The following is a 24,729-nucleotide window of genomic DNA, read 5'->3' on the forward strand; positions in this document are numbered from 1 at the left end:
GACATCATTGATTGTAAAATGCTTTGAGATATGTTGAGATCAAGAAAGACAAGCCTTTCACTAATGTTGCTTCTCATAACATTGTGTGGTATTCAGACCTGCTACAAACAATAATAATCCCTTTTAAAAATTCTTCAGATCTTTAGCATTTTAAAAACTTTTAATCTGTTCCACACAGCCAATTTTAAAATTAAAACTCATTGTTCTTACCAGTTGCTGATGCATTAAACCTGGTTCCTACTGCAGCAATCCTCGCTTCCAGGTGTTCACCAGAAGGAGCCGCTGCTGCATCCTGCCCTTCCTCCACCACCAGGTGGCGCTGCTACCACCTGCTTATCCCCTAATGCACCACCAGATGGCGCTGCTACCACCTGTTCCTTCCTAATTCACCACCAGGGGCGCTACCACCACATGGTAGCTGCCACATGCACACACTGAACCTCTCTCTCCAGCAGCACCGCCTTACCTTATCTCAAAGCTGTTCTACTCCGCAGTTTCATTTCATCCTTCGTCTCATCCGACACATTAACAAAAAACATTTTTTCTTCCTTTCAGATGTCAAGGAACGCAAGCTCCAGCAGCTGATGGGGACGAATGCTCCTCCAGATCTCTCTGCTTCTTCCTTGAACAGAGGTCCAACCAGTCCCCATCCACCACCACCCTCCTCCGCCTGGCTGAACTTGTTCTCACATTGAACAACTTCTCCTTCAACTCCACTCACTTCCTTCAAGTAAAAGGTGTTGCTATGGGTACCCACATGGGTCCTCGTTATGTCTGTCTTTTTGTGGGATATGTCGAGCATTCTTTGTTCCAGTCCTACTCAGGCCCCCTCCCCCAACTCTTTTTCCGGTACATTGATGACTGTATCGGTGCCGTTTCCTGCTCCCGCCCCGAACTGGAAAACTTTGTCAACTTTGCTTCCAATTTCCACCCTTCTCTCACCTTTACATGGTCCATCTCTGACACTTCCCTTCTCTTCCTCGACTTCTCTGTCTCCATCTCTGGGGATAGGTTGTCCACTAATATCCATTATAAACCCACCGACTCCCACAGCTACCTCGACTACACTTCTTCACACCCTATCTCCTGTAAGGACTCCATTCCATTCTCCCAGTTTCTCCGTCTCCGACGCATCTGCTCTGATGATGCTACCTTCCATGACGGTGCTTCTGATATGACCTTTTTCCTCAACCAAGGATTGCCCCCCGCTGTTGTTGACAGGGCCCCCAACTGTGTCCGGCCCATTTCCCGCACCTCTACCCTCACCCCTTCCCCTCCCTCCCAGAACCATGACAGGGTTCCCCTTGTCCTCACTTTCCACCCCATCAGCCTCCATATCCAAAGGATCATCCTCTGCCATTTCCGCCACCTCCAGCGTGATGCCACTACCAAACGCATCTTCCCCTCCCTTCCCCGGTCAGCATTCCGAAGGGATCGTTCCCTCTGCGACACCCTGGTCCACTCCTCCATTACCCCCACCACCTCGTCCCTGTCCCATGGCACCTTCCCCTGCAATCGCTGGAGGTGTAATACCTGCCCATTTATCTCCTCTCTCCTCACTATCCCAGGCCCCAAACACTCCTTTCAGGTGAAGCAGCGATTTACTTGCACTTCTTTCAATGTAGTATACTGTATTCGCTGCTCGCAATGTGGTCTCCTCTACATTGGGGAGACAAAACGCAGACTGGTGACCGCTTTGTGGAACACCTCCGCTTAGTCCGCAAGGCAGGACCCTGAGCTTCTGGTTCCTTGCCATTTCAACACTCCCCCCTGCTCTCATGCTCACCTCTCTGTCCTGGGATTGCTGCAGTGTTCCAGTGAACATCAACGCAAGCTCGAGGAACAGCATCTCATTTACCGATTAGGCACACTACAGCCTGCCGGACTGAACATTGAGTTCAATAATTTCAGAGCATGACGGGCCCCCCATTTTACTTTTATTTTTAGTTATTTTTTCTTTTTCTTTTTTACATTTTTTACAACTTTTTTTTTCATGTTTATTTCATTTCATCTCAGTTTGTTCAGTTTGCTTACCCACTGTTTTTTTTCATGTTTGGACTTGCTGCTGTTCAATCTTCAGTCCGTTAACACCCTATTTGTACTAATGCTTTGTCTTTCAACACACCATTAACATAGTGTTTGCCTTTGCTCCATGAGCTTTTGGTCAGCTATGTGGCCTTGTCCAATCTACACCTTCTCCCTTGTTATCTCTTGCCCCACCCCCGCCTCACTTGCTTATAACCTTTGACATTTCTAATATTTGTCAGTTCCGAAGAAGGGTCACTGACCCGAAATGTTAACATTTTAGATTTATTTTAAATTTAGAGATACAGCACTGAAACAGGCCCTTCGGCCCACCAAGTCTGTGCCGACCATTAACCACCCATTTATACTAATCCTAATCCTGTGAAGAAGGAATTTTCCTCCACACAAGATCAGGGGGCAGGTTGTTCAACCTTGCCCGTCTAAGAGCGAAGTCCAAAGTACGGAAAGTCCTCATCAGGGAACTCCTCTTTGCTGACGATGCTGCTTTAACATCTCACACTGAAGAGTGCCTGCAGAGTCTCATCGACAGGTTTGCGGCTGCCTGCAATGAATTTGGCCTAACCATCAGCCTCAAGAAAACAAACATCATGGGGCAGGACGTCAGAAATGCTCCATCCATCAATATTGGCGACCACGCTCTGGAAGTGGTTCAAGAGTTCACCTACCTAGGCTCAACTATCACCAGTAACCTGTCTCTAGATGCAGAAATCAACAAGCGCATGGGAAAGGCTTCCACTGCTATGTCCAGACTGGCCAAGAGAGTGTGGGAAAATGGCGCACTGACACGGAACACAAAAGTCCGAGTGTATCAAGCCTGTGCCCTCAGTACCTTGCTCTATGGCAGCGAGGCCTGGACAACGTATGTCAGCCAAGAGCGACGTATCAATTCATTCCATCTTCGCTGCCTCCGGAGAATACTTGGCATCAGGTGGCAGGACCGTATCTCCAACACAGAAGTCCTCGAGGCGGCCAACATCCCCAGCTTGTACACACTACTGAGTCAGCAGCGCTTGAGATGGCTTGGCCATGTGAGCCGCATGGAAGATGGCAGGATCCCCAAAGACACATTGTACAGCGAGCTCGCCACTGGTATCAGACCCACCGGCCGTCCATGTCTCCGCTTTAAAGACGTCCGCAAACGCGACATGAAATCCTGTGACATTGATCACAAGTCGTGGGAGTCAGTTGCCAGCGTTCGCCAGAGCTGGCAGGCAGCCATAAAGACGGGGCTAAAATGTGGCGAATCGAAGAGACTTAGTAGTTGGCAGGAAAAAAGACAGAGGCGCAAGGGGAGAGCCAACTGTGCAACAGCCCCGACAAACAAATTTCTCTGCAGCACCTGTGGAAGAGCCTGTCACTCTAGAATTGGCCTTCATAGCCACTCCAGGCGCTGCTTCACAAACCACTGACCACCTCCAGGCGCGTATCCATTGTCTCTCGAGATAAGGAGGCACAAAGAAAGAAAGAAGAACACTAATCCCATATTCCTACCACATCCTCACCTGTCCCTATATTCTCCTACCACCTACCTATACTAGGGGCAATTTATAATGGCCAATTAACCTATCAACCTGCAAGTCTTTTGGCTTGTGGGAGGAAACTGGAGCACCCGGAGGAAACCCACGCAGACACAGGGAGAACTTGCAAACTCCACACAGGCAGTACCCAGAATTGACCCGGTTCGCTGGAGCTGTGAGGCTGCGGTGCTAACCACCATGCCGCCCAACTCTGCTTCTCTTTCCACAGATGCTGCCAGACCTGCTGAGTGGTTCCAACATTTCTTGTTTTTATATCACATGGTCTTCCTCTAATTCACCACCAGATGGCGCTGCTACCACCTGCTGCTCCCCTAATTCACCACCAGATGGCGGTGCGAGCTCATTCTTCCAATAGTTTCTCAAACTCAGTCCCAGGCCTCAGCCTCATCCAGCTGCTAGTTTTAATATATTTAACATTTCTTCAGCTTAATACAGAAACTACCTAAACAGCAAGATAAACAAGAAGAAATGGCAAGTTGCAGCCTTCTATCTTGGCTTGCTTGGTGCCTAGTTTCCTGATGCATTTCCTATTGAACAGAGTAAAGGAACTGGTGACAATTCAAAACTCCTGGGAACCTCAAGCAGCTCCTCGATTCCCAGAGTTCAGCTCCACCGGGCACTTTGCAAACTTTAAATCGGTTTACAACACGCAGACAGGCTGTTTGACCCGATCAATCCATGTTGATGTTTCTCCTCCACATGCAGCACCCTATTGCTGGCCTGTTCTCAGATTGCTCTGTCTCCCTTTCCTTCACCCACCTGTCTAAACCATTCTGATCTGGTCTGTGCCTCGGTCACTAACTGAATTCTACAGCCTGACAACCCCCCGCCCCCCTCAACCCCAGGTGTTTCTCCAGCTCTCTGCCCCAAATCGCAATGAACAGAACAGGCCTGTTTCGATCTACTCTGTCCCATCCCTTAATAATTTTAACCTCCTCGATCAAATCATCCTGTAGTCTCCGATGCAATGAAAATAGTCCCAGTTGTTTAAGCTTTTCTTTATTTGTATTTTCTCACATGGGCAGTCTCCCAGTGAATTTGCTTTATACTGTCTAAAACCCCACACAATCTTCTAACTGAGGTCTTACTGAGTTTTATATAAGTTACATCTCGGCTTCCTGTACCGCTCTCGCCATCATTCCCAGTGTTCCATTACATTTTTTATGGCTTTATCCACTTGAAATGCTGCCATTATTGTCTGGTAAACTCAAACATTCAAACCACTCTGGGCTGAGGCCCTTGTAATATTTTCCTTGATTTGGATGACTGTAACATTTCACTTTGATCATCAGAACTGCAATGCCCCTATAGTTATTCCTGGAGACTTCAGGCCAATCCTGGAGAGTTGGTAACCCCCTTTATTCAGGGCAGGCCTCAGGCTTCTTCCAGGGAAGCGGTTTTGGCCCATTCTGCCTTCGACTGTGCGACTGGGGTAGGTGTCTGTGAAAGGCCCTTTCAACCTCTTTCACTGATGCACCCCCACTGCCAAACCCCTCATGAATCTGCTTTCTCTCTCCCTGTTTCTGCCTCTGGATCTGAAGCAGCTGAATGCAAAAAGAAACCTTTCATCTTCCTGGGAAAACCAGGGGTGAAGGGCCGAGGCAACTCGGGAAGAAGGAACTGGGTAGCATCAAGTCTGAGTTGTGGGTGGGTGTGATGTAGTGTGTTGTGTATGAAACAATGCAGGGCCCATTTTAACCCTGTCCTGTCCAGCAGGAACAGTAGAGGTTCAGGCCAGGGTTAAAATAGCGATGGGGTTTGGGGGGGGTTTTACTGTATTTCCCTTCACCATTTTAAGTAGCCTAGTAGAAGGCTGGGCTCCTCAGGTAGGGGGAGGGGGAGGAGCGAGGAGAGGGGCACTGTGGAGGGGGAGAGGAAAGGGGGGTGCCGGGAGGGAGAAGGGGTGGTTGGGAAGGGACAAGGATGGAGAAGGAGAGAGGGGAATGACAGTCGGGAGGGGGGAAGGAGAGAGTGTAGGTGGAAGGAGACAAGGGGAAGGGCGGCAGGAAGAGAGGAGGGATGGCAGGGCATGGGGAGAGGGGAAGGGCTCAGGGGAGGTACAGTGGGGAGGGCGGGATGCTGAATGAGAGAGGGAGGGGCCTAGTCCCATTCCAATGATGTCAGTTTAACCACGGACCAATGAGAGGTTGCTCAGTCTCAGACCTGCTGTTAAAGCTGGTGACAGTGAGGATCCTGGGCCTCAAGAGGCCCAGGGAAAGTGTTTCTTTATTATAATTTTATATGTATTTAATGGACCGCAAACAACAGGAAGGTGACACTGGCCAATCAGCAGCTTCGATTACCCTAAGGGGACTTAACAGTAAATCAGCGAATGTGTGACTGGAGTCACGTACATGCCCGGCCCGGGAAAGGACAGCTGGTTTCCTTCCCTCAGGGACATTAATGAACTAGTTAGGCTTTTATGACAATCGACAGCTTCACGTTAGTTCTGAAATAACCAGATTTATTGAATTTAACTTCACCACTTGCTGTGATGGGATTGCTAGACTAGTGTCAAACCCATTACTACACCACTGGATGATGGTGGGGACACTATAATGGGCCTCATGTCCCCAGGCAAGGATAAAGGAACACCAGGATTCTCACAAACCGGATGAGCGGATAATCTGTTTTTAGTGATATTGGTTGAGGGATAAATATGGTCCAGGATACACCGGGGAGAACTCCCCCTGCTCTTCTTTAAAAAGGGCATCGGCTTAACCTCGCATCCAAAAGACGGCACCTCTGACATTGCAGCACTCCCTCAGTACTGCACCTGGGAGTGTCAGCCTGGAATAGGGATTCAAGTCTCTGACTAGGGTCTGACCCCACAATCTTCTCCACTGAGAAACAGCTAACAACTTAACAGAATCAAACAGTCAAACTTGTTATTGACCACACAACACTGACAATTACTCCAAGATTCTTTATTAAACATTACACAATAAGGTGCAGTTACTTGGAATGATATAAATCCCGTTCCTTATTCTATTGAGAGGTACAGTGAAAAGAAATGAATGAGAAGTAAAATGTAAACCATTTATTAAAAGCTCATTTTGTCTGGGTCTTTATGTCTTAAACTTGCTACACTATCGAGGACACCTCTGCAACAAAGCTGTTCTTTTAAACTGAGGGATGGGGTGATGGTGACCAGGCAGAATTTATTGTGCTTCCCTGTGTTACCTCCAGTGCATTAAGCATCAATCACACAGTGTGCAGCCCAGAGGCTGATAGTTCCCTGTTCCTGGAGGACATTCTGGAACCAGTTGGGTTTCTACAGAAATCTACAAGTTTTAATGGTCAATTTCCAAGTGCCAGCGCACAAATGATCACATTTATCAAATTTAGTTTCATATATTGTCATGGTGAGGATTTGACCCAGTGACCTCTAGGATCATGAGTCTAGTCTTTACTGAGACACTGACATTGAGCCTCTGTGGAGATCCCCACACTAAAGGCTGGCTACCCGACCCGAACCTGACCAAAGCCGACTACGGGTGTCGGGTTCGGGTCGGGTCGGGTCAGGTCGGGTCTGTCTTCTGCATCCAGCATTCGGGCTCTGGTCGGGTTGGCTGTTGTCGGGTGGGGCCTGGGTCGGGTTTTAATTTTATACCCGAGCCAGGCTTTACCCCACACTTTCTCCTGCTGCCTGAGCACTTTACTGGCACTTGGTTAGTGCCTGATGAGTGGCATTAATTTGCAGAGGTCAGAGTGCCACCCACAGCACATCATTCAGTATGGCACATCTGCAGGCTTCCATTCCCCAAATTAATCTACAAGCAAAAATATAAAAGTTCTCATATTCAGACATGCTTTTAACATCACTTAATGCCTAGAAACAGACTGTGCATTCCAATAAAAATACTCTTATTTTACAATCTCACTCAGTTTCAGGACTAGCTCCCCTCTGCCAATACATTGTGACAGCAATCTTTGGTCATTATCACCCCTGCGACAAGAGTTAAGTCAACATGAATCAATCACACACAGTTAGCCAGTAAGAGAGGACTGAAAAACCAGATTCCAAACAGTTCCCCTTTCAACAAGACTGACTTTATGAACAATGCTATTGAACGACTAAAATAACAACAACTTGCATTGATATAGTGCCTTTCACATCATAAAAATATTCTAAGGTGCTTCACAGGAGCATTATCAAACAAAATTTGACACCAAGCCATATTAAAACAGTTAACCAGAAGCTTGGCTAAAGAGGCAGGGTTTAAGAAGTGTCATAAAGGAGAGAGAGGTAGAGGGGCAGAGAAGGAGGGAATTCCAGATTTTGGGATCTAGCAGCTGAAGGCTGGGCCGCCAATGGCGGAGTGATGAAAGCACAGAAATCCAAACGATTGTTCCAATGTTAAAATTCTTCTTCTAAATAGGAAAATTCCTCATTGCGGTCACACCTTCTGTTCTCCCCAGGGGTCGGCTGCGGTCGGCCATTTCCTTAGCCATGTCATCCCAATTCCCCGCTCTTTGCTTAAGGGAATAAGCCTGCATTTCTATAGAGCCTTTCACAACCTCAGGATGATCACTTTATGGCCATTGACGTACTTGCGGAGTTTAGTCACTGCTGTAGTGCAGGAAATGCAGCATCCAATTATGCGCACAGAAAGCTTCCACAAACAGCAATGAGATAAATGACCAGATAATATTTCTTTCGTGGTGTTTGTTGAGGGAAAGGACAGGCACCCCTGCTTTTCCTGGATTAAGATTAATCCACCTCCTCGACTCTCTTCTCAATCCACTGCTTCTTGTCTCCCGGCATTGCTGGTGAGATCAGCACCTGTGCTAAATGCATTAAAATGGCAGTGGGGTCTGAATGACATCATCAAACCCTGACTTTTGCCTGCCTAGAGGAAGAGGCAGCCAGGCTGCCCAATACCCACTGGTCAAAATGGCGAGGGTCGCACAGATGGCCCGGACAGGGTAGGTTTCAAGCTGCCACCATTTTAAACATCTGGCCCTATTCTGCCACAAGCCTTGATCTTTGAGCTCTGGATTAAGGGTAGGTGGGAATAGGGTATAACCAGTACTCGGGAATTGGGATGAGTGCCAATGTGCTACACCATAAGACCAGGATTTGTTTCCATCATTTCCCCCCAACCCACCATCTCCCCTCCAACCATCAACCCCTCCCCATTCCCCTGTGAGGAGACAACAAACAAAAGGCCAAGAACCTCCCCACAGGGAGGGCAAATTGGAGGACGAGGGGATGAGTTGGTGGGTCCCAGCAGCATTGACAAATTCTTGGGAGTCGGTCATCTCACTGAAACACAATAACTAACTCTGGAGAATTAAGATAACTCTCCAGAAACACATTCCAGTAAGAATGGACAATTATGATAATCCAAAGACCTATTAATTATCTAATTTATATTCATACAGATATATTACTGGAGAAACTCATTCCCAAAAAGCATGGCACTTGCTCTGAATATGACACCATCTACAGCGGTGAAAATAGTTGGTCCTAGGAGTGAGATTAATATTGAAGTTGTACAGGAATAAAAAAGGAGGCTACTTTCCAACAATCGAGGGCGTGGTTAGTTGGAGCAGTAAAGTTCAATTTTCTAAGAGTTTACTCTCTTTCGACACTCAGTCAGCAATGATTCATCTGTCTTACTGTGGCTGACAAACCTTTCTCATCAAGTTGCCGTTTGACTAATCCTTAGCCAATCTGCAAGAGTTAATGAAGGTGGGCGGATAATTAGCTCAAGGGGAGTTGAGTCAGTGCGGCACTTGAAGGGCTCCCATGAGTCATTGCTGCTCCCATGAGCCTCTGCTGTTCCACCTACATGACCCCCTATACAGGATTAGATCATGTTCCTCAGTTATCTCTTTAGTCAACAAACATAGGGAGATTTCAACCTTGAAGCCCCCTGAGCCTCCTAACCTTTCCCCTAATGTTGGTCTGTTCTCAGCCTAGAATATCAGGCTGGGGCAGCACAGAATCTCCAAGGATTAGTTAAGAATAATCCCAAGATGTACAGATCCCATCCGGCTACTGTGTTCCGTTCTGGGCACTGCACCTTAGGAGGGATGTATTGGCTTCGGAGGAGGTGCAACGTAGATTGACCAGAATGATACTGGGATTAAAATTGTTAAACTATGAGGACAGGTTACATAAACCATGATTGTATTCCCTCAAGTTTAGACAATTGAGGGTGGATTGATCAAGGTGTTTTGATATGGTGGGAAAATTAACAACAATGGAACATAAACTTAAAATTAGAATTAGACCAGTCAGCAGTGAAATCAGGAAACATTTCTTCCCAGAAAGGGCAGTGGAAATCCGGAACATTCTCCCCAAAAGGGCTGTGGATGTCAGGGGACAGATGGACTTTTCAGACAGAGTTAGATTTTTGTTGGTTAAGGGTATTTAGGGATATGGAACCAAGGTGGGTAAATGGGGTTGAGATACTGATTGGTCTCAATCTGATTGAACGGCAGAACAGGCTCAAGGGGCTGAATGGCCTCCCCCTGTTCCAATGTTCCTGTTCTGTTCTTGAGATATGGGTAATGCTGCATTTATTGCCCAGTTGCCCAGTGGTATTCATGGGACTGGATTTACGTGCAGATGGGACCAGTGCATTCTCTTCCCTGAAGGGCTTCAGAGAACCACAATCTGGGAGTTTCACCATCACTCTTCCTTCTGGTGCCAGCCACAAAACTGCCGTGTTTATTGAATTAATTTCCATAACTTGCCAAGGTGGGACTTGAACTCATGGCCTCTGCCCAACATCTTAACCTTAACACTCCCGAATTTGCCTGGTGCTACTTTGTTCTGCTGTGATGTGGTTTCGAGGGCACCGTGTAAAGCCTGAAACAGTGCCCGGAGCTGTAACCAATGCATGGTGAATTCTGCAGACACTGTGCCGCTAGCAGGGCCTCACATGCGGTCAGCGCGTGTCCTAAAACTGCGGGCACCTTGCCCACTCTTGACCCAATACCCACCAGCTGAATGTAGTCTGCAAACATTCACCCTTGCATGTCCTATCAGAGGCTAAGGTTGCAGATCGTTGCAAATGGAGATTGATTGTACTCAACATCATCCTCCCACTCATTGTATTAACGTATTTCATGGACTCAGTATCTTGCAGCATAGAAACAGTCCATCATGCCTGTGCCTTTGAAAGAATTATCTAATTAGTCCCACTCCCCCTGCACTTTCCCCATAGCCCTGCACATTTTTCTTTTTAAAGTATTTATCAAATTCCCCTTTGAAAGTGACAATAGAATTTGCTCCCACACCACAGAAACTCACTGAAAAAGAGTTTCTCCTCCTTCCCCCTGGATTTAGCCTCCTTTTTTATTTCACATTCATTTGTTAAATAAGTGACAGATAGTCACTGTCTGCGGCAGTGAAGACCACCCCTACTTTATGTTCATTCGGTACTGTATTGCTTTCAGCTCTTTGACCATTTTCTGGACATTTGCATCATAGACCAGTAGCTCATTGTGTGAGTTCTGCTGCTGTATGGTTCTAAATGTTTCCTCTATGACTGACATGATTGAATCCAGGTTGTATATATCCCTGCAGGAGGTATACAACACTTCCACAGTCCCATGGAGACTGTAGAGGTAGTTGTAGCAATACTTCAGTTTGCACTTGATGTCTGCCAGGATCCCGCACGCTCTCTGCATCTTTTCCACTTCTCTCTCTCTCCGAGTCAGGCTCTCCTTCACTCTCTCGATTTCTTTGCTTATCTCTGGTATCTGACTGTTACACTTTTTCATTTCCTCTTCATTCTGCTTGACGATGGCTCTCAGACGATGCATTTCACCCTCCACTGTCTTCACCAGCCTTTTTGTGTTATTTAGTTCCTTGTTGTAGTCGACAGTCATCGGAATTCCTGGAAGACGAAAAACAAAGATCATTGACAATTGTGAAATGCATTCAAGGAGGAACTGTCTGTTCTGTTGTAATGTGTCTTCTAAATATCGGGCTGTGAGTTACAGGATTTTCACTGAAAAGAGTTTGCCGAGGAGGGATGTAAATGAACTTAGTACCTGTAGACTGCGAGAATGAATGTGGCTATAATGTCTGCTCCTGACCTAATTATAAACCTATTCTCTTGTGCTCTTCTTCACAAAGCTTGGGTGTTTGACCCTTTGTCAAAAATCTGACTTTGTGCCTTTGGACTAAACTTAAAGAACTTTTCCCAAGATTATTGCTCAGGGCTCCTCAGTGGCTGACAGCGACTGATTAGTGACAGCAAGTCATGCATTCTCTTTATGCCTTCTCCATGTTACTGGGTGTTTGATTCGTGGGGAGTGTGAGGATAAAGAGTTGGATCAAATGTGTTCAGCTGAGATATCTTGGGCGAGTATGCAGTGAAGACGGGCTTCAATGATAGCAAAACTTTTACTTGAAAAGAGCGTGAAAACCTGCTGATTTAAGCTAAAGGACAATGAAAAGACAGTACGAGAAAGTTGGTGAACTTCTGTTGTCTGAGCACTCCTCCAATGACGTAGTACTGAGGCAGACGGACCTGGGAGGTGCCAGAATCGATCCCTAGTCTGGGCTGAGCAATTGGTGGGCCTCAGCATTGACAAAACAATCACCATCACGGTTTTCAGTTTTTCTGGGCTAGATAGGAGAACAGTCAGTGAGGAATCCCACTCCTGATCAATATCCAGTGGCCTCTGTTCCACAGTCAGAGCTTTTAGACATTAAAGCGTAGAGATTTCTGCCAGTGACTATGCTTGTGGTGACTCCTCTTCATTCTGTTGAGGCTTTATCCAGCACCGATAAATGGTTAATGTCCTTCATTAATGGTTTGAATTCTGCCTTTAAAATCCCCCTGACCCAGCAGACTGCGACTCCAGCTTAATGTCACATTCAAAGGACAATAGGCCACTTCCTCAGTACTGCCTGGGGTGTGAAGGGAAGTGTGGAGGTGGTGAGGTAACGACCACCTTTGCGCTTCTAGGCAGTGGAGATTGCCGGTACTGAAGAATCCTTTACAATAGTGGAGTCAAGAGGAGGACAAGCTGCTGAGATAGAAAGTAGAGGAAGGAGCAGCGAAAACACAAAACTGTTGCTCCATAATTTCAGTGGAAAAGCCACTGCAGCGTATAATCAGCCCAGTTGGAAGTTAAAATTGCAGACAGGTTGTGGTCTATGTGTGAGAATCTGCTGAAAGGACCATAGAGTAGCAACAAGAGCCTCGTCTAAGGTAAAGGGATGAGTCATTGCTCCGTTAAAGGGTTCTGAAATCAGAAATGATTAAAGATAAAAAATCTCTGTTGTCCAAGACAACGGGATGCAGTCTGAAGTAAAGTCCTATGGTGACCAGCTGAAGAAGGAGATACAGTTCATTCCTACTAAAGCTGATGGACACTGTCTTTCAGATTGAAGTGCCATGATCTCATTGATCTGTGTAAGCAACTCATCTCAAAAACCCCTCGGACCCCTCCAGCTGTTATACTATTGATTGGAGCAGGTAGACTTGGCTCTCTATACCTGGAGCTCTAGGCCAGGGGTGTAGTGTTATATCCCTTCATCTTCAGACTGAAAACTTCACCTTGCAAATCCCTTGTTGCTCTTCTTCTGTGTTTGGCGGATTAAAGGTTTCCCGATGGGATATCTGAAATGTTCCAGCAGAAGGTGAAATAAAACTCGGGGTAAATTTAAACCTTCCTTAAAAACCTACTCCTCCACAGACATGGTGAGATTTTGGGAATTGGGTGGAACAGTTTAGCTTCCAGAATGTCTCAGCACTCCAGATGGTTAAACATCAAATCTTGCTGCCCAATTATAGAGTTTCAGGAACAGCTGTATAGAGGGGCACGGTTGATTCCTGTCTCCATTCTGTGATTCCCAAATCTGTTGTATAATTCCCATCTCTACCCTGTGATTCCCATCTCTACCCTGTGATTCCCGACTCTGACCTGTGATTCTTGATTCTGTCCTGTGATTCCCGACTTTATCCTATGCATCCTATCTCTGTCGTGTGACTTACTGACCATTCCATGATCAATGATTACACTGTCCAGTCTGGTCTCTTGAAGGATCACTCTTTTCTGCCTGGTGCTGAATGACTGGCTAATGATATTCTCCATGAGGAAGGTGAGGGGCACATTGCCAATGGAGGAATGTTCCTGGAATCCGTCCTACTTAGGGCAGGGAATGGGAAACAACTGGACTTGACCCGGGAGAAAAGAATTCCTGCTTGCTGGCTGTGGTCGAACTACAAACAAATGAAATCCACGAGTCAGGCTGGTAGGATCATAGAGACAGGTTACCCCCTCCCCCTCTCAACCCACATCAGCTCTGGATTCCTGTTGGTATTGATGATTATCGAGTCTCCCCACAGTCGAGCCTATTTCCTACCTTTTGTTATGGGTGGCATCTGGTCCAGGGGGTACATGTGTTCCCTAGGGCTGGAAGTAAAGGTTGAGTCTTCTCCTAGAACTATTTGATCAGCACTGTGGCAGTCTAAGTGACAAAAAAACACTGGTCAGAAATTGGGAGTTATCCTTATTGGGAGCACGGACATGGTAGCAATGACTGGCTGGAAAGCTCACAACACCATTGATCTCAGCTCAGCTCCATTAGGGTGAAAAGAAAGATCCCTGAGAAAAGACACCAGCATCCACACACCATAGGCAGCCGAGTTCCAGTGAGCCCCAAATATCATCTGCTGTCAGTTACCCTCCTGCTTTATGGATTATATTTCCTTATCCTGTAAATCAATCTCTTCACCACCAAGAGGTCATCATGCTGCTTTGTAGGAAGGTAAATGCTTCTTCGACAGTGAAGGTAGTGGAAGCTCACATGCTCTCCAAGCAGAAAGGTAAAGGAGCAATAGTCAGAAAGAAAGTCTTGCATTTCTATAGCACCTTTCATGACATCAGGATGGCCCAAAGTGCTTTCCAGCCAATGAAATAGTTTTGAAGTGTCGTCACTGTTGTAATGTAGGAAACTCAGCAGCCAATTTTCACACAGCAAGATCCCACAAACAGTAATGCGATAAAGCCGAGACAATCTGTTTTAGTGATGTTGGTTGAGGGATAAATATTCGCCCTGGGGAGAACGCCCCTGCTGTTCATAATGAGGATCTTTTGTATCCACCTCAGAGGGCAGATGGAGTCTCGATTTAGCGTCTCATCAAAATGTTGCATACATTCTGTGAAAGCCAAATTGTTGCTTTGGAAACCCTTCCTTATCTTTTTAATCTTCCTGAACCTAAATATTTGGAGATCCCGTGATGTAGCATTGTGAGATGAATCTATTTACAACCCTTATCTTTGGACATGTTTACACACTGCCTGTTGTTTGGAATCTTAATATTCCCTTGCTGTTCACCCCATGGATCTATAAGGACCTTGAACATTACTCTGAGTGCCTCTTACCAACACAAGGAACGAGGAGCATTAAACCAATGCCCATATCCCTGCCAGTGGCTTTCTCTCCTTTCCTTGCCTCTGCGATGTTCAGGGCATCCTCCGTGTGTTGCAGGGACAATCTGGCAGCTTGAAGCTGATCATTGACCTGGTATCTGCGACTCTCCAGTGTTATCAGCTCGTCCTTCTTGAGCCACAGGCTTTCCTCCAGATTCTTTCTGTCTACCTGCGCTTTGTCAAACTCCTCCGTCAGCTGCAGGGTCTCAGCCGTCAGTGAGTCAATCATACCCGTGGCCCCTTCCTTGGCCATGCTTATCTCCTCATAGGCCAACCCAACATCCATCTTCACCTTCACACATTCCGACTCCTCGAGTTCCTTGTCACCGAGGGTGACGGCAGAGTTAGCGAAGGACAAGATGGCAGATATCCCGCTCACAAAATGGGGCAAAGTGACATCTTTGAACTTCTTCTCATATGTTTCATAATCCAGCGTAGTCATGGTTGCTCTGCAGTGTCACAAAATATAAAACAGGAAGCTCATTAGTGATTGAGCAATGCATTAGGATCAGTTTCTTTGAGCTCTGCCGAATTCACCATTACAAAGAATTATTGGCCAGTCTCACAAATCTAATCATTTGCTTCTAATGCTCTGTATCTTTTACATTTAGGTTTCTTGCAAGCATAGAAAATCTCATCTAAAGGGATAAGTAATGGCATTTTGCTTTTAAGGTTTCTTTGAGCTTTTGAAGAAAAATTGTAAGTTCTTCAAAATCCCATTAAGGCAGTCCCTAGGCTGATAAATTGCCTGACATCCTCCACTCAAAATCTCTCTTCCCTTCTCCTTGTCTACTAACTGCTGGATATGTAATTGAGCCATGATTAATACATACTCTACATCAGGTCTCCTGATACAATCTCACTTCTCCAGTATCTATAATTCACCTCAATCAGCCGTCCAATCAGCAGTGCTGATTCATGTGCCATTTTGTCAATTCTGGGCTGTACCAAGTGCTGGTACGTTAATGCTGGAGCAAGAAAATCTAGGGTGGGGACTGAAACCACGATCTTCTGACTCAGAAAGCCGTAATTCACTCTAATAGGCGCTAGATTGGCACTCAGAGTCAGAAGGACCACAGATATGGCTGGGGTTGAAGCTGAAGTTTTGCACCAGGGCAGTAGGGGGCAATGTTCTGCAGTTGGGGTCAAAGCATCTTGTTGAGGAAGGGGAGATGATTCATTCTCAATCAAACTCCTGTTATACCTGACCTGGGAGAACGTCTCACTGACACAAGGGCAAAAATATTAGTGTATTTATATGGAAAATATAGAAAGAGAACAAAGTTAGATAGACCCAATCAAAATTGTATCTTTTATACCATAGGTAGAACCTTTAATTTCATTGACTGTGAAGTCACCAAATTAATATGTAAAGGAGCATATTTTTAATCCCGCATTGCAGCTATGAATATAGAAACAAATTAATCTTAAGCAGCAGTTGCTCCTGTTGACTCCCCAGGGCTGTTACTCAAAGTTGAACAGACAGATCAGATTGAGACTGTCAACTCCCGCCCACCCCGACAAACAGTAACATAGAATTAACAGCACAGAAACAGGCCATTCGGCCCAACTGGTCTGTGCCAGCGTTTATGCTCCGCACGAGCCTCCGCCCATCGTTCTTCATCTCATCCAATCAGCATATCCTTCTGTTCCTTACTCCCTCATATGTTTATGCAGATTTACCTTAAATACATCAATACAATTCTCTTCAACTACTCCCTGTGGGAGCGAGTTCCACATTCTCACCACTCTCTGGAGAAAGAAGTTTCTCCTGAATTCCATATTGGATTTATTAGTGACTATCTTATATTTATAATCCCTAGCTTTGGTCTTGCTCACAATTGGAATCATCTTTCCCTTAGCCTGATTCCAGTTTCCCAGGCAGTGTGGGAGGTGACTGTAGATGCAAAAGTTTGAAATCTGCGCATGCCAGGAAGTATTCTGGAGGGAAAAAGAACAACAGAGCAAGGCCCCTTTAAAACAAAATCACACGAGAAATGAATGATTCCCCGTTAACAAGACACAGCATTGGCAAACGTGACTAAATATTGCAGGCCCTGCCTTCAATGATATAACTTTGAATAAATAAATTCACCACATGCAGTAACACAAAATGTCCTATTGTCAAGATGCAGTGCTGAAGATCAACACTAGTGTGGAGGGCAGCAATAAAGTGTGGGACTGAGCCTCCCACACCCAGTCAGGCTCTCATGCAATACAACACACCACCACCATCTGCCTCTCCGACAGTCCTTACAATGTGTTCCGTACTGTAAATACATCAAACTATAGCACTCTTCAATCACCATTAACACTGGCAAAAATAGCTTGTACAATATCGTATGAATAATAGAAGAATAACATAATCAGAAGTAAACTGATAATAACAGTTCTCAGAATGATTCCAATGAGTTCTGATTTCTGTCATTTCATTGTATTGAGCTTAGTAATACAAATTCTTTTAATTTAGCCTCAGATCTGTCGAGTGTCTGCTTGACAGTTTGTGACTTAGATCAGCCATTTAATCAGATTTATCCTCTCCCTCCCTTTCCCTATCTCCCTCCCCTTTCCTCTCCCTCCCTTTTCTCTCCTTCTGCACCCTCTCCCTCTCACTTTCCTTGTCCCTATCTCCCTCTCTCCTTCACTTCTCTCCATCTCCTTCTCCCCTTCTCTCTCTATCTCCCCTGTCCCTATATCTCCCTCTCCTTCTCCCCCTCCTCCACCCTTTCATCTCCCTATCTCCCTGTCTCCTTCCCTCTCTCTCCTTCTCCCCCTCCTCCACCCTTTCCCTTCCTATCTTACTGTTTCCTTCCCTCCCTCTTCCTCTCTCCTCCCTCTCCCTCTCCCCCTCCGCCACCTTTCGCCTCTCCCTATCACCCTCTCCATCTGCTTCTCCCTCTCTAGCTCCCTCTCTCCTTCCCTGTCCCTCTCTCTTTCTTCCTCTCTCAATCCTCCTGTTTCCTGTAATTTCTAATGACTGAATTTTTCTCTCTTCATATACTCTCAATGTTCACATTTGTTGCTCTCACAATAAAACTTGCCGTTAGAATTCTCAGTTAAAAATCAGGACCCTCATTTCTGATTCAAAAACAGAAATCAGGAACCAGATTTCTTTCTCAAGCTTACCGCGCCCAGATTTCCAGATTTGTCTATCCTACCAAGGAGTTGAGTGGCTGATTCTCTCTCATGTACAATAACATTTTACTAACAGAGCCTTCCTAACTCATAAATAGTAGGCAATGAAAGTTCTCTCCAAAATAAAATGATGTAGCTTGATTTTGACTTTATAATAAAGATGACATTCATAATGTTCTCTCACTCAGAACAAAACTTCAATGTCCAGACATTTTTCTTTTCACTCTGTGCCTCTTTGTCTCTGTGTCTGACCTTATATACAATAAAGCTCAGAAGCAGGGATTTTTCTTTTTAAAAAAAGATTCACGTAGTGGCTGACTGTCTATTAATTCTCCCCCAGATCGGTCTTGGGAACAGAATTCTGTGAGTGAATTTCTTCTGAAAAGTAAACTTGTTGGATAGATATCTCTCTCAAAAAAACAAACTTCGTTTCAAGATCTCTCTCCCTTTCTCTACCTTAAACAAAAAAACACACTTTTCACTTTTGAAAATAAAAATTGTGGGCGAACTTTTATAAATCTTTGCTGTTTACAGTTATTTTATTTTTAAAAACATAACTCAAGTTGGCTTCACTCTCTGAAGGACAAGAGGGTGAAGAAATTTATCTCTCCCTCTCAACACTGAATTTTGAGATCAGACTTTTGTCTCTCTGTATATTTTCAGACATGTCTCTCCTTCTAAAAACCAAACACTGTTGAGTTCTCTCTTGTCAACTAAAATGCCGGGGAGACTTTTTTATTTCTCTCGAAAACCTCCAAACAAACTTGATCTCAAATCCAGGCAGGGATTTATTTGAGAAATTATATAACCCTTGCTCATAAACACAATTCAAAGTCCTGATTTTTTTTGTCCCAATTAAATCTCTTCGCTGGTGAGACCCAACTTCCTTCACTGAAGTGTGACAGAAGCACGAGATTGGAAAGGGCTACGGGCGCGGTCAGAAGCTGCTAACACACTTGCTGAAGATACACAAACCACGAGGCTCGATCCACCCTGGCTTCTCGATGCAGGGAATGAATCCTAATCTACCAGAAAAGTCTTTCAAACACTTGGATCCTGAACTAGCTCGACCTGAATCCCACTTTATTTCAGTTCAATCAGCTCAAAGCTATCACCAACCTCACTGGATAAACTTTCACTATTTCCCCCCCCCCCCACCTTCTTAACACGATAATATCATCGAGGACCGATTAGCTCACTCTGAGCACGTGCAAAAGGAGCTAAATCCCACGCAAACTGCTACATAGGAACCTTTCTGGGAAGAAAAATCCACCAAGAAACACAAAGCCCAAGACAGGGGGGAAACTCTCCTGCACACTGAGGCAAAGAAACGTCGAAACAACTCTAAAATGTTACTCACTGTTCAATCCTGTCGAGTTGTCCTTAAATAAAATTCAATTTTCCTTCTTTTCCAATAATGAGAGAGCTTCTAGTCTGCAGGAGAAAGCTTAGATCCAAATGGTGGATGGAAGGAAATTCAGCAAATTCAACCATACAGCCAGTAACTAACAGCAAAAACTGTGGTGTAGCTGCTTTTATACCAGGCTCAGTGATGGGAGGGGCATATTTCTAACAGACAAGTGGATGGAGGAGCATTAATGTATTTAAGTCCATCCCTCCTCCTTCAGGTTCCCCAGTTTGATTCTTACCCTGCATCCTGGGCACAGAGACCTGGTAGAAAGCTGCATTGACTCAGGTCCACTGAACTAAAGACCACATCCATAGGCTTTACTCAGAGCTCCCTGAATCATGGATATTCAGACAGGAGAGGGCCGACCTTCCTCCCGTGCCCTCCACCCGCACTCCACCCCCCCCCACCCAATATCATGGATCTACAATATCTCATCAGATGCACCTGTTGGAGACTTTCCACAATCAATATGGGCCATCCAGCTTTCGAACTGTCTGTGTTCATGTCACAATTGAGAAATTATATATCCGGAAATCATTTAACGTTGCAGAATTGCAAACTCTTCAAACTAAGACAATTTGTAATTAGTTTTGGGAAGAAATTGCTTCTGATTCAGCAAGCAGTGCATCATTGGTTGGATGATAGGGAATCGATTGCTGCAATCCAATATATACAAGAAGCTGACTGAGGTGTCAAGAAATACTGTGGGTTGGGGACCTGATAGTATCAGATTTTGCTGATGAAATGAGCCTGGGACAGACTGCAACGCAAGGATATATATGTCGCTAGATTTATGGTGTGCTTTCTGCAGACTTTGTGCTACTGCTTGAAACAATTCATTCAAACAACTTTCACTCACAAGGACGCAAAAGTTTTAAAGAAGAAAATGGTGTAACAGCCTGGAAAAGATCTAGTGATGGAAAACTGGGCGAATGGGAAATGATTGAACAGTTACAGTGAGTAGGCTATTTGGAGAAGTCTTCGTTCAGGCCATTAATCAGGACATGGAAACATAAAACAGGAGTAGGCCATTTAGCCCCTCGAGTTTGTTCCATCATTCAATGAGATCATGGCCGATCTGTGACCTAACTCCATAAATCCTCCTTTGTCCCATATCCCTTAATACCTTTGGTTAACAAAAATCTATCAATCTCAGATTTACAATTAACAATTGAACCAGCATTAATTGCCATTTATGGAAGAGAGTTCCAAAAATCTACCACCCTTTTGTCTGTTGAAATGTTTCTTAACTTCACTCCTGAAAAGCCTGATCCTAATTTTTAGACCATGTCCCTGAGTCCTAGACTCCCCAATTAGTGCAAATAGCTTCTCTCTATTGACGAGATGGGAGTCAGTGCTAATAGCTTGCCTTCCTCATTTCCCCCTCAGGCCTGTCCTGGGATGGAGCATTCTGGCCCAAGTGTGATCGGTAAAAAATGTGCGAGAATTTATAGCCCATTGCCTGATGTAACTGAGCTTCTCCCTTTTACTACAAAGTCTGTTTGCTGCTGCATTGTCTTAACTTCCATCATTTTCCCTTGCTCTCGGTATTGAGAATATAATACAAATATATGTGTTGATGCTATTGTTGCCTGAATATAGTTTTTGTAATAATAAGTGACTGCAGCTGTACTATACCTGCCAGTTACATCTGGTTAAGTCACATACACCAATATCAGGCCTAACAGGACAGGCCTTAGAATGTAACCACATGCACCAGTATCGGACCTGATGCAACAGGCCATAGAATTCGTAATATTAAAATTATGCCATGCATTATGTATCGCTGGATTGCAAATGACAAACCTTTCTGTAAACCAGGCGAACATTCTGTTTGGTTTCCACCAGTGATGTGTTCTGCCATCCAATAGAGCAGGAGAAACATCCCCTCGATTTTTCTTCTCAGTTAATTTCCTGATTTGTTTTAACCTCTGTTCCTTGGCTTTTGAACCCTTCACCACACTGAACAAATTTCCTGGATCAACTTCATTGATTCTCTTCAGAGTCTTCAAAACCCCAATGACATCACCACTTAACCAAAGAAATCTCTGGTTGTGGGGGTGAATTTTCAGGGTTTCTCCACTTCCTCTTCCATAACTTTAAGGGAAAACCCCGGAACGTCCACTAAAGTTAGCCTAGTAGTGTAGGAGAAAGATGGAGGAAATCGATCCCCTAGGTGTGTGCTGTTTTTGGCACTCTTACACTTTACTCTTTAAATCATTTTCTTCCTTTTAATTTCTACTTGGAGAATGATGCCCCACATGATAGAGACTGGGCCAATCGAGCAGGACCATTAGTCTAATCTGTACAATTATCAATCTTTTACCACAGGAAATGTCTGGTCAGTGTGTCTGGTGTATCTGTGTTCAGTTCTGGGCACTGGACGTCAGAAAGAATATACTAGCCCTGGAGAGGGTACAATGCAGTTTTAGCAGAATGTTACCAGGGCTTAAAGTGTTAAATTATAAGGACAGGTTACATGGGCCGGAGTCTCAGAATATGACATGCAGACAGAGGGGGGAATCTGCCTGGGTGCATGGCAGTTGGGAGGGAGTGGATTGGCATTATAACAGTATCAGTACACCAATGAACTGTAAATTCAGGCAGAATGTACACTGAGCATCTGACCCTAACCTGACCTGTTCGTAGTGGCAAAATACTCTTTTCACCTTTAAGTGCTCCCCCGAATCAGAATGGATAAGTGACTCAAAGGGGTTAATGTCACTGACATTAACCCCTTTGTTCCACTTCTCTATCATCCCATGCACATTCGTCAATCTGTTCCATCACTTATTTCCTTCCTTCATGATTCTCAAAGTACTCGATGGCCTGAATGGACTCGTTTTGTGCCATAAATGACTCTATGACTCTCTGGGCTGAATTTTATTCGCGCACCGCAAATCGAGGCAGGGTGTGTTGAAGTCAGCTGTCTTCAGGCGCGGATGCGCTGTCACTGAGACCCCCCCCCCTCGATGACATTGAGGGGATGCGCTGTCACTGAGACCCCCCCTCGATGACATTGAGGGGATGCGCTGTCACTGAGACCCCCCCCTCGATGACATTGAGGGGATGCGCTGTCGCTGAGTCTCCCACCCTCGATGACATTGAGGGGATGCGCTGTCGTTGAGCCCCCTCCCCCCGATGACATTGAGGGGATGCGCTGTCACTGAGCCTCCCCCCCCCGATGACATTGAGGGGATGCGCTTTCACTGAGCCCCCCCCCCTCGATGACATTGAGGGGATGCGCTTTCACTGAGCCCCCCCCCCTCGATGACATTGAGGGGATGCGCTGTCATTGAGCCTCCCCCCCCCGATGACATTGAGGGGATGCGCTTTCACTGAGCCTCCCCCCCCCGATGACATTGAGGGGATGCGCTTTCACTGAGCCCCCCCCCCTCGATGACATTGAGGGGATGCGCTGTCGCTGAGTCTCCCCCCCTTCGATGACATTGAGGGGATGCGCTGTCATTGAGCCCCCCCCCACCGATGACATTGAGGGGATGCGCTGTCACTGAGCTCCCCACCTCGATGACATTGAGGGGGTGCGCTGTCGCTGAGCCCCGCCCCCCCCCCCCCCGATGACATTGAGGGGATGAGCTGTCGCTGAGCCTCCCCCCCCCGATGACATTGAGGGGATGAGCTGTCGCTGAGCTCCCCCCCCCCGATGACATTGAGGGGATGCGCTGTCATTGAGCCCCCCCCCCCGATGACATTGAGGGGATGCGCTGTCACTGAGCTCCCCCCCCCGATGACATTGAGGGGATGCGCTGTCACTGAGCTCCCCACCTCGATGACATTGAGGGGGTGCGCTGTCGCTGAGCCCCCCTCCCCCCCGATGACATTGAGGGGATGCGCTGTCGCTGAGCCTCCCCCCCTTCGATGACATTGAGGGGATGCGCTGTCGCTGAACCCCGCCCCCCCCCCCCGATGACATTGAGGGGATGAGCTGTCGCTGAGCCCCCCCCCCTGATGACATTGAGGGGATGAGCTGTCGCTGAGCACCCCCCCCCTGATGACATTGAGGGGATGAGCTGTCGCTGAGCCCCCCCCCCTGATGACATTGAGGGGATGAGCTGTCGCTGAGCACCCCCCCCCCCCGATGACATTGAGTTGATGCGCTGTCACTGAGCCCCACCCCCTCAATGACATTGAGGGGATGCTCTGTCACTGAGCCCCCCTCCCCCTCGATGACATTGAGGGGATGAGCTGTCGCTGAGCCCTCCCCTCCGATGACATTGAGGGGATGCGCTGTCGCTGAGCCCCCCTCCCCCTCGATGACATTGAGGGGATGCGCTGTCGCTGAGCCTCCCCCCCCCTATGACATTGAGGGGATGCGCTGTCGCTGAACCCCCCTCCCCCTCGATGACATTGAGGGGATGCGCTGTCGCTGAGCCTCCCCCCCCTCGATGACATTGAGGGGATGCGCTGTCGCTGAGCCTCCCCCCCCCTCGATGACATTGAGGGGATGCGCTGTCGCTGAGCCTCCCCCCCCTCGATGACATTGAGGGGGCAGCCGCTCTGTCCCCAGCAACAGTATCCAGCACCACCGTGCAGGCATCAGTGCCATTTTTAAAGAGCTTCAAGCCCTGCAGTTTAATTTAATGTTTTAAAGTTTCCGCGGGATGAAATTGTACATAAGATTTTATCTAAACTCTGAATCCCCTTTCAAACCCCCCCCCCCGCCCCACTGAGTTCACCATAAATAAAATTACCTGTCCCCTGAAAACCACTTTTTAATATGCCGACCTTTCACCTCCCCACCTTCAGCACTTTTGACCTCAACTCCTTCCCACCATCCCTACAACCAACTACAATAGTTCTCCCCTCGCTCCGTCCCACCCTCCATCTGAAGTTTTCACTCCTCCCCACCAGTGTCACACCTCAGAACGACGAACAGTGTGGAAGTTTTGGTCGCCGGCCGGAATATCAGCATGGGTTGGCCGTTGCTACGGGGTCGGTAATTATTCGATCATTTTCGGAAGCCGCATATAGAAACATAGAAAATAGGAGCAGGAGTAGGCCATTCGGCCCTTCGAGCCTGCTCTGCCATTCATTATGATCATGGCTGATCATCCAACTCAGTAACCTGTTCCCGCTTTCACCCCATATCCCTTGATCTCTTTAAAGCCAAGAGCTTTCTCTAACTCCTTCTTGAAAACATACAATGTTTTGGTCTCAACTGCTTTCTGT

The 24,729-nt window shown here is 46.4% G+C and overlaps 1 protein-coding gene across 3 annotated transcripts; it reads right to left on the reverse strand.

Annotated features, from left to right (window-relative positions):
- Nucleotides 1-6,496: 6,496 nt before the first annotated feature.
- LOC137376645 (chromosome partition protein Smc-like) lies at nucleotides 6,497-19,623 on the reverse strand. Of its 3 annotated transcripts, none has more exons than XM_068045599.1 (4): nucleotides 19,489-19,623; nucleotides 14,946-15,442; nucleotides 13,924-14,028; nucleotides 6,497-11,440 (listed from the first exon to the last, which is right to left on the reverse strand). In XM_068045599.1, exons 2-4 carry the CDS (start codon nucleotides 15,433-15,435, stop codon nucleotides 10,962-10,964), a joined length of 1,074 nt encoding a protein of 357 aa, XP_067901700.1. In that variant the 5' UTR covers nucleotides 15,436-15,442; nucleotides 19,489-19,623; the 3' UTR covers nucleotides 6,497-10,961. The 3 variants fall into 3 exon arrangements, with proteins under 3 accessions (XP_067901700.1, XP_067901701.1, XP_067901703.1); XM_068045600.1 differs by lacking the exon at nucleotides 19,489-19,623 and adding an exon at nucleotides 16,833-16,919; XM_068045602.1 differs by lacking the exon at nucleotides 13,924-14,028.
- Between the last annotated feature and the right edge of the window lie 5,106 nt (nucleotides 19,624-24,729).

The sequence above is a fragment of the Heterodontus francisci genome, chromosome 13 (genome assembly GCF_036365525.1).
Source record: "Heterodontus francisci isolate sHetFra1 chromosome 13, sHetFra1.hap1, whole genome shotgun sequence".
In the NCBI taxonomy this organism is placed as follows: Eukaryota; Metazoa; Chordata; class Chondrichthyes; order Heterodontiformes; family Heterodontidae; genus Heterodontus; species Heterodontus francisci.